Source organism: Pelobates fuscus, chromosome 6, assembly GCF_036172605.1.
Source record: "Pelobates fuscus isolate aPelFus1 chromosome 6, aPelFus1.pri, whole genome shotgun sequence".
NCBI lineage: Eukaryota > Metazoa > Chordata > Amphibia > Anura > Pelobatidae > Pelobates > Pelobates fuscus.
This window is the reverse complement of record NC_086322.1, coordinates 102911037-102923605: the sequence shown is the minus strand read 5'-3', so window position 1 is coordinate 102923605 and position 12569 is coordinate 102911037. Positions and strand designations below refer to the sequence as shown.

The 12569-nt window shown below is 43.3% G+C and overlaps 1 protein-coding gene across 3 annotated transcripts in view; it reads right to left on the bottom strand.

Annotated features, from left to right (window-relative positions):
• The window catches only part of ACSL1 (acyl-CoA synthetase long chain family member 1), a 101066-nt gene that overhangs the window by 23151 nt on the left and 65346 nt on the right, over positions 1-12569 (bottom strand). For 2 of the 3 annotated variants that reach the window (XM_063458124.1, XM_063458126.1), the window contains 5 exons: positions 11809-11882; positions 9734-9811; positions 8218-8352; positions 7990-8124; positions 146-241 (listed from right to left, as the gene is read on the bottom strand). In XM_063458124.1, the coding sequence (XP_063314194.1) occupies positions 146-241; positions 7990-8124; positions 8218-8352; positions 9734-9811; positions 11809-11882 (518 nt within the window). Of the gene's footprint in view, positions 1-145; positions 242-7989; positions 8125-8217; positions 8353-9733; positions 9812-9866; positions 9945-11808; positions 11883-12569 lie in introns of all 3 variants that reach the window. The other variant, XM_063458125.1, reaches the window with a different exon arrangement.

Sequence of the window (12569 nt, the reverse complement as noted above, 5' to 3'; positions counted from 1 at the left end):
GGCTTTACTCTTGAACTGCAGGTGTAGCTTTTAAACATTCTGGAGAGGTTTGTCCTGTGCTTTTAATACGTCTAGAGGGAGAACAGACTGTGCATTTAAGGATCTTTCTCACCAACATGAAACCGTGCTATAACAATCAACTCACCTGGCAGCCAAGTGCCGCTCGTAAGAAAGTTAACACTGTAGGGGAAACTGGTGCAGCTCCGGTTATCATTAATCGTACCTTTCCTCCAAGGCTGGCCTTAATAGAAGAAAAATAAATAAATAAAAAGACAATCATTTAAGTAACATCATGACTTTTACGTGGAAAACACAATGACATGTGACTAGCTGGGAGCAAAAGCAGAGCTAAAACCCTACACCAGGGGTAAGCAACCTTTTAGCAGCACTGTGCCGAAATATGATTGTGATGTCCCGTAGCGTGCCGGTCCTATTTCTTTAAATTGAGGTGTGTATGTTGCCATATTCTGCTTGTGTTATTTATACTGCATTTGCTTTGTATCATTGTATTTGTGCGTATATGAGCTATTATATTGTATATGTTCATTAATAGTTTGTGGTATCATGTATAATACCTATGAATTTGGGCTGTGTATGGGGGCTACTTGTGGAATTGTGTGTGGATGGATATGTCACATTGTGTATTTGGTAGTGTGTGTATGTGTGGGGCTGTTTGGGGTATTGCATGTGAGAGGCTGCATGTGGGGTTGTGTGCATGTATGTGGATTGTTGGTGGTGTTGTGTTTGTGCGGACTGTGTGTGTGTTTGTATTATTTGTATGAGGGGAGGGTTATTCTGCAGCTCTGAGGCTTCCCTGGGTTTTAGTAGGGACCAGGCTGGCCAGGTACAGCTCAAGGACAGAAGCTGCAACAGGAGGCTGTGGGCTGCTCTACTTCAGTGTGGATTCCTATTCACAAGTGCTGGGAGGAAGTGATCTGAGATCACTTCCTCTACATGCTGCAATGCTTAAATGGAGGATTGTCCTTCACCACCTTTTCATATTAGCAGATATCTTAAGTTTCACTGGGACTCCTGACAGGCCAAAGCCTGTTTGGCTCTTGTACCCTTGAGTGCCGTGCAAAGGCACCTCGAGTGCCGTGCATGGCACTAGTGCCGTAGGTTGCCTACCCCTGCCCTACACTATTCAGGGGAATTCTCAGACCATATTAAGTGTTTGGTAAATTTGCTATTCCCCAGTAACAGGAACCTTGTTAATCCACAAAGAGGTTGACATTAAAAAGAATCCTATTAACTCACAAACTTACTGCAACAGAACTGTGAGCTCATGTCCTGAACGTTAAAGAACCTATTGAAGTAATATTAGTGAGGTTACCATAAAGTGTCCCTTATATAGTTATTGTAAGTGCCCAGAAGGAAAGATATGCAAAAATCTACATCTCGGATATTTAGAACAGCTTGATCATAGCAGAACAATGTTCACCGCTAAGCTACACTAAATATTTTCACCCTGTATGCGCTTAGCTCCACCCAGTGATATCGATGTAACTGTGCACACCTTGAACCTGACCAGGTGTAGAACAGAATTAGGACATTCTAAGTGCTAGCAAGATTCCTTCATTGTCCTGAGGATAGAACAATATCATGCTGATCAATTTGCAATAAAATGAAAATTACCCCAACGAGAAGAGGAACACATCAGTACGTCCTCAAACTACAATACTTTACAGTACATTCACACTTTTAATGTTACAAGAATCTAACCCAACTTGATAGTTCTCTCGCTAGGTCATATGATAAGGAACAATTAATGATGCTTATGGAAAATATTAACAGGGCTAAAGTTGGCACAATTAAATAACTATTTAGAGACATGGCTTGCCATTCAAAAGGAATAGGTGTGATAATTCTAAAAGTTCACAGTAATGAAAAAAAAAAAAAAACAACTTACCTGCACATTAAAAGGGTAATAATTCACCACAACTATGTGCCAATTACTTAAGTGATGCATTATTTAAGGGTTATGACTTGTGCTCACAACAGTGCTGGCAGAGTAGAGATACAATCTACATCACTTACTTTTTCCACTGGCAAAATGTGCAGGCCTAGACATGCAATGTATTCAGGTATTGACCAGAGAGGATTAAAAGGGATCAGAGCAGCACATAAGGTACATCACGGTCTATATACACAAGTGCCAACATTCCGTGACCTAACCACTTTAATCAAATCTGATTATTTAACCTGAAGTGTAGAAAGAATTGGAAAAGCACAACCATTTATTAATACAGCACAAATTTATTATATATATATATATATGAGAGAGAGCGAATTTGTTATTATTATGATATGCTATCAATCTGTTTCAGATAGTATGTATACAGGGGCGGACTGACCACTCGGGCAGATCGGTCATGGACCGAGGGCCCGAGGCAGTCAGGGGCCCGGCTGCCTTAACAGTCATACTCTCTCTGGCAGGGGAGTTCAGAGATCTCCCCAGCCAGAGAGGCACAATTTAACATGATATGTATTCCCCCTCACCTACTGAGACCTGGCAGCAATCCTCTCTGCGCGGAGCTCCGAGGAGGCGGAGCCCAGGAGAGGGGAAGTGACATCACTTCCTGCCTCCTCCTCTCCTCTCCTCCTGCAGAATATACTGAGTGAGCAGCCTGGCAGAGTCAGCAGGTATGTAAATCAACCATCTCCACCTCAGCACCCATCTCCTTCAGCCCCATGCCCCCTCCACCCACCTCAGCACCCACTTAATCTTCCATGCCCCCTCCACCCACCTCAGCAGCAACTTCATCTTCCATGCCCCCTCCACCCACCTCAGCACCCACTTCATCTCCCATGCCCCCTCCACCTCAGCCCCATGCCCCTCCACCCACCTCAGTACCCACCTCATCTCCCATGCCCCCTCCACCTCAGCCCCATGCCCCCTCCACCCACCTCAGAACCCACTCATCTCCCATGCCCCCTCCACCTCAGCCCCATGCCCCCTCCACCTCAGCCCCATGCCCCCTCCACCCACCTCAGTACCCACCTCCTCTCTCATGCCCCTCCACCTCAGCCCCATGCCCCCTCCACCCACCTCAGCACCCACTTCATCTCCCATGCCCCCTCCACCTCAGCCCCATGCCCCCTCCACCCACCTCAGAACCCACTTCATCTCCAATGCCCCCTCCACCTCAGCCCCATGCCCCCTCCACCCACCTCAGCACCCACTTCATCTCCAATGCCCCCTCCACCTCAGCCCCATGCCCCCTCCACCCACTTCATCTCCCATGCCCCCTCCACCTCAGCCCCATACCCCCTCCACCAACCTCAGCACCCACTTCATCTCCCATGCCCCCTCCACCTCAGCCCCATGCCCCCTCCACCCACCTCAGCACCCACTTCATCTCCCATGCCCCCTCCACCCACCTCAGCACCCACTTCATCTTCCATGCCCCCTCCACCCACCTCAGCACTCACTTCATCTTCCATGCCCCCTCCACCCACTTCATATCTCATGCCACTCCACCTCAGCCCCATGCCCCCTCCACCCACCTTAGCACCCACTTCATCTCCCATGCCCCCTCCACCCACCTCAGCATCCACTTCATCTCCCATGCCCCCTCCACCCACCTCAGCACCCACTTCATCTCCCATGCCCCCTCCACCCACCTCAGCATCCACTTCATCTCCCATGCCCCCTCCACCCACCTCAGCACCCACTTCATCTCCCATGCCCCCTCCACCTCAGCCCCATGCCCCCTCCACCCACCTTAGCACCCACTTCATCTCCCATGCCCCCTCCACCCACCTCAGCATCCACTTCATCTCCCATGCCCCCTCCACCCACCTCAGCACCCACTTCATCTCCCATGCCCCCTCCACCCACCTCAGCATCCACTTCATCTCCCATGCCCCCTCCACCCACCTCAGCACCCACTTCATCTCCCATGCCCCCTCCACCTCAGCACCCACTTCAGCCCTATGCCCCTCTCCAACTCAGCACCCATCTCCCTTAGCCCCATGCCCCCCTCCACCCACTTCAGCACCCATCTCCTGCTTCACTCACCTCATCTCATCTCCCATGCCCCCCTGTACCTCAGCACCCATCCCCCTCCACCTTCACTCACCTCTGCCCCCATCTACCCCAGCACCCACTTCATCTCCAATGCCACCCTCCACCTCAGCACCCACCTCAGCCCCATGTCCCGCTCCACCTCAGCACCCATCTCCCTTAGGTCCCACCTGGGCCCCATGCCCACCTCAGCACCCATCTCCCCCATCACCCACCTCAGCCCTAATGCCCCGTTTACCCATCTCAACCCCTATCCATCCCTACACCCATCACAGCCCTCACTGCACCCACTACAGCCCCTATACCTTCCTGCACCCATTATACCACCTATCACTCTTCCATTCTCTACAGGCACTCCCCTTGCACCTACTACGGTCCCTATGCCCCATTGCACCTACTAGAGCCCAAATCCCCACACGCACACACTGCAGCTACTATCCACACACACAGCCTTAAAGGGACACTCCAGGCACCCAGACCACTTCTGCCCATTGGAGTGGTATGGTTGCCAGCTCCCACTACCCTTAACCCTGCAAGTGTAATTATTGCAGTTTTCATAATCTGCAATATTTACCTTGAAGGGTTAAGTCCTCAGCCACTAGAGGACACTTCCGTGTTCATAGAACACGAAAAGTGTGCTATAACACAGCTGGACGTCGTCACGCTATGTGAGGACCTCCAGCGTTGCTGAAATCCCCATTTGAAAGCATTCAATGCTTTCCTATGGGGAGGTCTAATGTGCGTGCGCGGCATTGCCGCGCATGCGCATTAGGTCTCCCCGGCCGCGCATGCTCAATAGGAGCGTGGGCAGATCCTGACCAGGAGCCGAGGGACATCGGCGCTGGATACAGGTAAGTCACGGAAGGGGTTTTAACCCCTTCAGCAACATGGGATGGGGGGTGGGAGGGAGAGGGGACCTGCAGTGCCAGGAAATCGGTTTGCTTTCTTGGCACTGGAGAGTCCCTTTAATATCTATTATACATATAAACACACATTACAGCCCTAGTAAACCCCAGACGCCTACTACAGCCCCTACCACACACACTGCAACACAACCAGCTGTCTCAACTCACATACTGCACTGCAAACAGTCTAACTTAAAATCACCAGAAGCCTCACTGTATGCACACAATCCCACAAGCAGCATCCCCACACATGGAAAACAACATGCAGCCTCCCTACACAAAGCCTCCCTACAGTTATCACAAGCAGCATTCCTACTATTGCAATACTGCATACAGCCTCCTTACACACTCACACACACACACACCATAATTACAACCATCTATATAACACAAACATATTCTGCAGTGCAGTACAATAGGTAAAAGGCAAAAAAATGTACACAACACACTGAACCCCACAAGTCGCCTACAAACGTTTGCAGGCTACTTGTATGGACTTGTATGACTGAAAACAAATGTGGGGGATGCTGCTTGTGATGTCACCAGCAAACACAGGGGAAAAAAACTTTGCACCAGAAGGGGGCCCTTGGTCTCCTATTGCCCGAGGGCCCTGTGAGTTGTCAGTCCGCCCCTGTATGTATATTTTAAAGGACACTGTAGGCACTGTAACTACTGCATCTCTTTGAGATTGTTATAGTGTCTGGAGTACCACGGTGCTGTCTATTCACTTAGGAATCATAACCACTATCCCAAATCCCTCCAGGATTTTCCATGCTTCACTTCTGCCTACACGGAAGCAGGGAAGACCATAGCGACCGTCAGTTTTCAAACACTGTCTGACCCAAGGTGCATGAGTATGGCTGAAAGATCCTATCATATACAAAAGGTAGAGGGGTGAGCTTTTCTCACTTTTTCCTTTCTTTTTTACATTTCCTTTTAAAACTTGAAAAGTTTATTATATTAAAAAGTTCTGTGTCGTCATGTAAGGCAATTGTGTGCTGTTACATGAATTCTTTGCACCATACCCTATGCAATAATGCAACCTTGTTATGGTGCTTAGAATGATCATTTAATGTCAATAGAAGTCCTGGGCAAAACCAATTGTGTGGCTACTTGAACACATTTTCACACTTAAAGTACATACAATCATATCGACTGTGTGTCAGAGATGGGAAGTTACGGATAGAAAAGATAAAATAAAGGTTTTCCTGGTACCCAAACACCTTTGTCTGCATAACGAGGATATCAAGATTTAAACCCTAGACAATTACGAGACATTGCTCCTTTAATAAAAATGAAGGGGTTATTACTGTGTAATAGCAGGGTTATATCAGGAACTTGCAGAGAGAGACGTCAAACTTTCAGATGGAATAGCATCCAGTAACCAGGATGAAACGATGTCAAATGCATTTAACAAAATGAAGGACAGACAGTGCATTCTATAGGAATTTTAACAGCAGAACATATGACATGAAAACATTACATAAACCAGATGTATTGACCTCCTAAACAGAGGTCTTAATGGTGTAGTGAAAGTGATGACGTTTTTCTACAATAAAAATGTGTCGACCACCTACTTGGTTAAATAAGATCTATGCGTTCCTAAAAGCACATGTTGTGTAGAGGATAGAGCCTGAGGCTCAACATGTCCTCCTCAACCTTTCCTGAATGATTTAATAACTGCTTTATTTGAATTTATTAAAATCTTCTTATTGTTTTTGCAATGGCATATCCCCAACGGTTATGGGTGATTACTTAGAACTGCCCCAGGATGTGTGACGTTATCATATCCACACCATGTACCTTAATCTTCCTCACTAACTTGTTTTTAACTTGGTGAACTGAACAACAATGCCGTTCACGATGAAGTATGCTTGACCACACAAACAACTATTGGTAAGCATGGCACTCCTTTTTGTTGGTTTAATTGATTCTATCTATTTTTCTATATAAATGATGTGGCAGGGATTCTGGCAGCTTGAGAAAGATCCGGAATGTTGCCAGCTTCTACATCGGAGTAATGTCTGCATTGAAGAACTTCAGTGTGTGCCCAGACATGTATTACCATTGTCTGCTAAATGGGAATATTGCCATACCAATCTTGTTATTTAGCATGTGCAGTCCCTTATCTGTGTTACAGACCACAAACTCCAGGGCTGAGCGGGGTAAGAAGTGAGGAAGAGCTGAAGAATCCCCCCCAAGTGAAAGGTCTGGCTCAGCGTGAAAAAAAGCCCACAAGATAATCTGGTATAGATTGCCTGTCTCAACAATACACAGTTTTCTAGCACAGTGAAGGACATCTCGGAAATAAGGCAAAGCATTTAAAAGGACACAGCTTACTGTATCTGTTCTGGCGAGCATAATCATTCCCTTCAGGCTTTTTGCAATAAACACAGTTTTTTTTTCAGAGAAAATGCAGCGTTTACAGGGGATAGGGATAACTCCACTGGCCACTCCTCAGATGGCTACTAAAGGTGCTTCTTGGGGCAGTGCTGCACAGTGAGCAGCACTGCCATTCAGTCTCTCCACTCTCTGCATGGAGACACCAAACTTTTCTCATAGAGATGCATTAATTTAATGTATCTCTACAAGCAGATGCTGATTGGCCAGGGATGGGTTTGGCTTGTGCTGGCTCTGCACCTAATCTGTCTCCTTGACAGTCTCAACCAATCCTATGAGAAAGCATTTTGATTGGCTTTGAATAACACTTCTGACGATGTCAGCCAAGCAGGCAGATCAGGGGCAGAGCCAGCAACAGACACAAATAAAGGTAAGATTTTTACTATATTTAGGGGGACAAGTGGGCTATATCGTGGTTTTAACACTACAGAGTCAGGAATAAATGTTTGTGTTCCTGACTCTAAAGTGTCCCTTTAACCCCTTAAGGACCAAACTTCTGGAATAAAAGGGAATCATGACATGTCACACGTCATGTGTCCTTAAGGGGTTAAACGTTCAGTAAGAAGAATAAAATATATTTACAAAAAATATATATTATATATAATACATATACACACACACACACACACACAAATAAAATAGTAGGATAGTCTGTACCTGTACTTTCTTAAATATTATTTTATCCCAAAAACTATCATTTCGGATAATGCCACTGCGAAGTTCAGCTTCCTTTCTCTTGGAGGCAAACTCTAACATCCAGCGCTTCATGGGAGTATTTGCCTGTCCAAATATCTATTTAAAATAAATAAACTTTTTAAGACCTGCATAAATATTTTTTTTAAACAGTACTTGATTTCCAGGTGTAATATATATATGTGCACTTACTTTATCAAACATGCGGTTCAGAAGTCTGGGTACTACTGGGAAAATAGTTGGTTGTAAGGCCTTTAAGTCATCCATTAACAATCGAATATCTCCTTGGAAGAAACCTATTCGAGCCCCATGACAGAGCACAACACACTGCAAACAAAAAGCATGAGTGTAAAGATTTTAAAAGAAACACAAACAACAAGCAGCCTATTGAAAATGCCACATTAATGCAAATCTATGTAGGTCTACCTCTATGAAAACTTCTATAGTAAATGTTCTGCCATTTCAGGTTATTAGCAAAATAGTGTTTATACCTATGGAATTAGGACTATGGATATTTTTAACATAGGCAGAATTGCTGGAGGGGTGATAACCAAATTAAAGGTACCATATAGTCACCAAACCAACTTTAGCTTAATTAAGTAGTCCTGGTGTATAGTTCATACCCCTGCAGTCTCACTGCTCAACTCTCTGCCATTTAGGAGTTAAATCACTTTTATGCAACTTTATGCAGCCATAGTCACACCTCCCTGCATGTAACATGCACAGCCTTCCAAACACTTCGCTGTAAAGATAGATCTTCGGTTTACACTTCCTTTGTTGCAAATTATGTCTTATTTAGAATTTCTTATCTCCTGCTCTGTTAATAGTTTGCTAGACCTTGCAGGAGCCTTCTATATGTAATTAAAGCTCAATTTAGAGAGCATGAAATTACAACTTTTAAAGAAAGTTACATCTGATTGAAAATTAAGTCATTCTTTTTCATGCAGGCGTGTCAGTTACAGTCAGGGGAGGTGTGGCTAGGGTTGCATAAAAGGAAACAAAAGCTAATTAACTCCTAAATGGCAGATAATTGAATAGAGAGAATACAGTGACATGATCTATACACAAAAACTGCTTCATAAAACTAAACTAAAAGGTGTTTTGGGGACTATAGTGTTCCTTTAAATACTTTGGTACCCATTATCAGATTAGAATGCAGCTGCTTGGGGAGATAAACCCATTGTAGACTACCCAAACACAGAAACAGGCCTTACATTTGATTTACCAATTGCAAATAACTTCAGAAAATATTCTGTGCTGGTTATCCTGTGATATTCTATTTTAACAGTTGGTCTATTGAACCCTTTGTTAAAAGAAGGGTTAAACAGAAGTTAGGGGGATATTTATAGTAAATGAGAATGTGGTTTGATAAGTTAGCACTAAATAGCTAACAGGCTAATCTCAGAGAACAGATCAGCAGAACTTAAAGTAAAAGATTAAGCAATGTAGAAAAATAAAATAAATGTTCTCTCTCCTGGGGACCACTGATCGGTAGCACCCTGCTGTTGGACTATAACATCCATAAAGCTAGGCGTACATAATGGGAGATGTGGTCCAACAAAGCTGTGCAAGTGGGACAGACTGCATCTCAAGTTAAGATACAAGGTTCTTCCAATCCTATTACCCAATATCTACTCACTACGTACCTCATAACTAGTGCAATCTACAGGATCGCTATCCATCTAATGGATCTCTACATAATTCTTACCTGGACCAGTCTCTCAAACATGTGTGCCAAGGGCAAATAGGAAATGTGTATGTCAGTTTCGTTCAGTGTAATCAAACTCTGGAAAATATAATAAAAATGGCTGAGCATTTAACACCACAAAGGTGACTCCTACCTCCACAACTCTCTCAAACATATGAGCCAGAGGCAAAAAGGAGATCAGAACATCTTGAGTAGAGGGAAAAACCAAGTCCTGCGCAAGACAAAGAAGAGCGAAAGCGCGATACAAGAAAATAAAAAGGAAAAAAAAAATGATTTTTGGAGTTAATCAAAAGGTAATAATCATACGATCAGGCGTTAATTGAAAAAGATTAATTTCCATAAGACCAACCTAAAAAGAGAATCTGCCATTCTTTGAACATTTTGCACTTCATGTTCTTCGAGAACACTGTCAATGTGCTGTTCACACTTACTGTAACAGATCCCCTTTTTTTAGGCAGCAGTAAACACCCTCTTGTTTTAAACATTTCCTCTACAAACGTGCTTGTTTATGCCAAGCACCCAAAGAGTTTAAAAAAATATCCTGTTTTTATATGTATTGATATTGGGATCCATCAACCACTGGTAAACATAAAGGAGGTATTAATAAGAAAAGTAAAAACTGCGACTCAGAGGCTCCTTTAAGATGAAATTAAATATTAAAAGGAGCATAATAACTGCAAATCACGAAGCAGGGCTTGTAAATGTATAAATTAGGGTTGTTGGGCTTTTTTTTTTTGAGGCAATGAAAGACACCAAAATCTATTTTTTGCAACACTTTTTTGTTAGTAGCACCTGTAATTCTTCTAAAACTTCTATAAAGTTATAAAAGCAGTGCAATTGCTATGGAAAGCACAGAGAGGTTTTCAGAACCTTGCCTCAGGTTTCCGGTTTAATATTCTGCGGAGCCTACTCATTGGCAATATAACCAATAAAAACTGTAAGCCTGGCATGTTGGTAAATGCACCACCTGTTACTAATAGGTCAGGAAATGTATCAAGAAAAACAAGAAGGTATTTTTCATTGTAGGCATAAAAGAAAATTATTAGACAAATCATCAGAACAATATTGATTGATAAACGGAATTAAAAGTCACAATCAAGAACAGTGCATTACAATCCATTTCCTAAAAAAAAAAAAAAAAAAAAAAAAAAAAAAAAAAAAAAAAAAAAAAAAAGGCAAGCAACAAAGGAAAGCTGGTAAAAAGCAGAAGCACCCTGAAAATATTTAACAAAGAAAGGAAAGGTAGGCTGGTAGCCTGAGGCCACCTGAAAAACATTTCCAAGTATTTATTTTAACAGTAAACATTTGTTGCCTTGGGAAGTTTTGCTGAAAAATCAATACATTTAAAACATAACACAAAAATATAGACACTCACACTTGCCTCTAAATATCAATGATTTGGGGTTCAGATCTACATTATACCATAAACCCTGCTTACTTCTACTGTACTTACAGAGTGCTGGAAGGGTTTATGGGATACATGTCAGGTGTCCCAACAATTCATTTTAGAAACAGGGAAATGTTTGGAGGTAAGCGCCAATATTTTGTTTTTGCAAAGTGATACATCTGAAATTTACACTTAAACAAACAAACCCAAAAAACATGCGGTTTCCCCCCCTTAATAAATTAAATGTATGCATTACTTTTATCGAGGGATAAAACAGATTCACTTGGAGTCAAAGAGTCTTATTCAATGTTTGATAGGAAACGGTGTAATGTTTTACAACAGGGATGTGTCAAAAGATTGAACTTTATGTAATGAGGACAAAATGATTGTGACCACTAGATCTTCCTCAGATGAAACAGTAGTAGCATATTTGACAATCTATAGATTAGACATTAAACCTAATATTTTATTACAATAGGATAATGATAGCACTGTCTACATCATTAATGTGTAAGCGCCAACGTTGAAGACACATTTGTAGAACCGACCCACTTCACCAACTCTGTGTCTGCTGAAGACGTGGACATATTAACATCAATAACGTTTAGTAACAATAGTTAAATGCCACTCCACATATAATCAACGTATTATATAGACCGCTCAATGAACAGACACATTTAGAAGTTACCTCTGTCACTTTAAGAAAACCTGCACTGTTGCTCACAATGTTTTTGTGAGAAAGCTTTGCGCCTTTGGGATTTCCTAGATTAAAAAACAAAAAAAAGTGCATTAACCATTTCATCTATTCTGCTCCTCATGTTCTCCGACATTGAGTTAAAAGAAATGGGTCAGTTTAACAGCAAACTCAAAAAGAAGTACCCAATATCTTTAGGCACCCAATTTCTGGAAGACCCAGTCTAACTCAAAACGACAAGCAGAAATGAAAATAAATAATAACGCATGTCTATTACACACAGATAGTGCCTTCGGGGAGGTAGCAATTAATGGAGAAGTAGAATGGAATGACTATTCTCAAAGAGCACACTATTGCATATTCTGAACTTTTGAAGATTGTTACAACATTTGTGTCCTTAGCAATCTTAGATCCTGTGTGTATGAAAACGAGCGCTGAAAAGGTAATCGGCTATCAACTTGAATCTACATAATCCCCACAGGACAAAGCACGGACGGCGACTCCCCACTGGGATTCACTGCAGCCCCCTGTGAGGGAAGAACTCTGCCTCCTACAAGAGAATCCCAGTACGTGGCCCACGGATGCAGGCCTTTAAGGCGGCCCAGGGTTTGAGGAGGACTCACCTGAACTCTGCCTCCCGACCACACGCTACCCCCTAAGCCTACCACCAAGCTGAGGCATTGGTTAAACCGGGACTTGCACCCCAAATTGATGCTCTGGACTATTCCCCCAAATCTGGGACTTACCTGCCAACA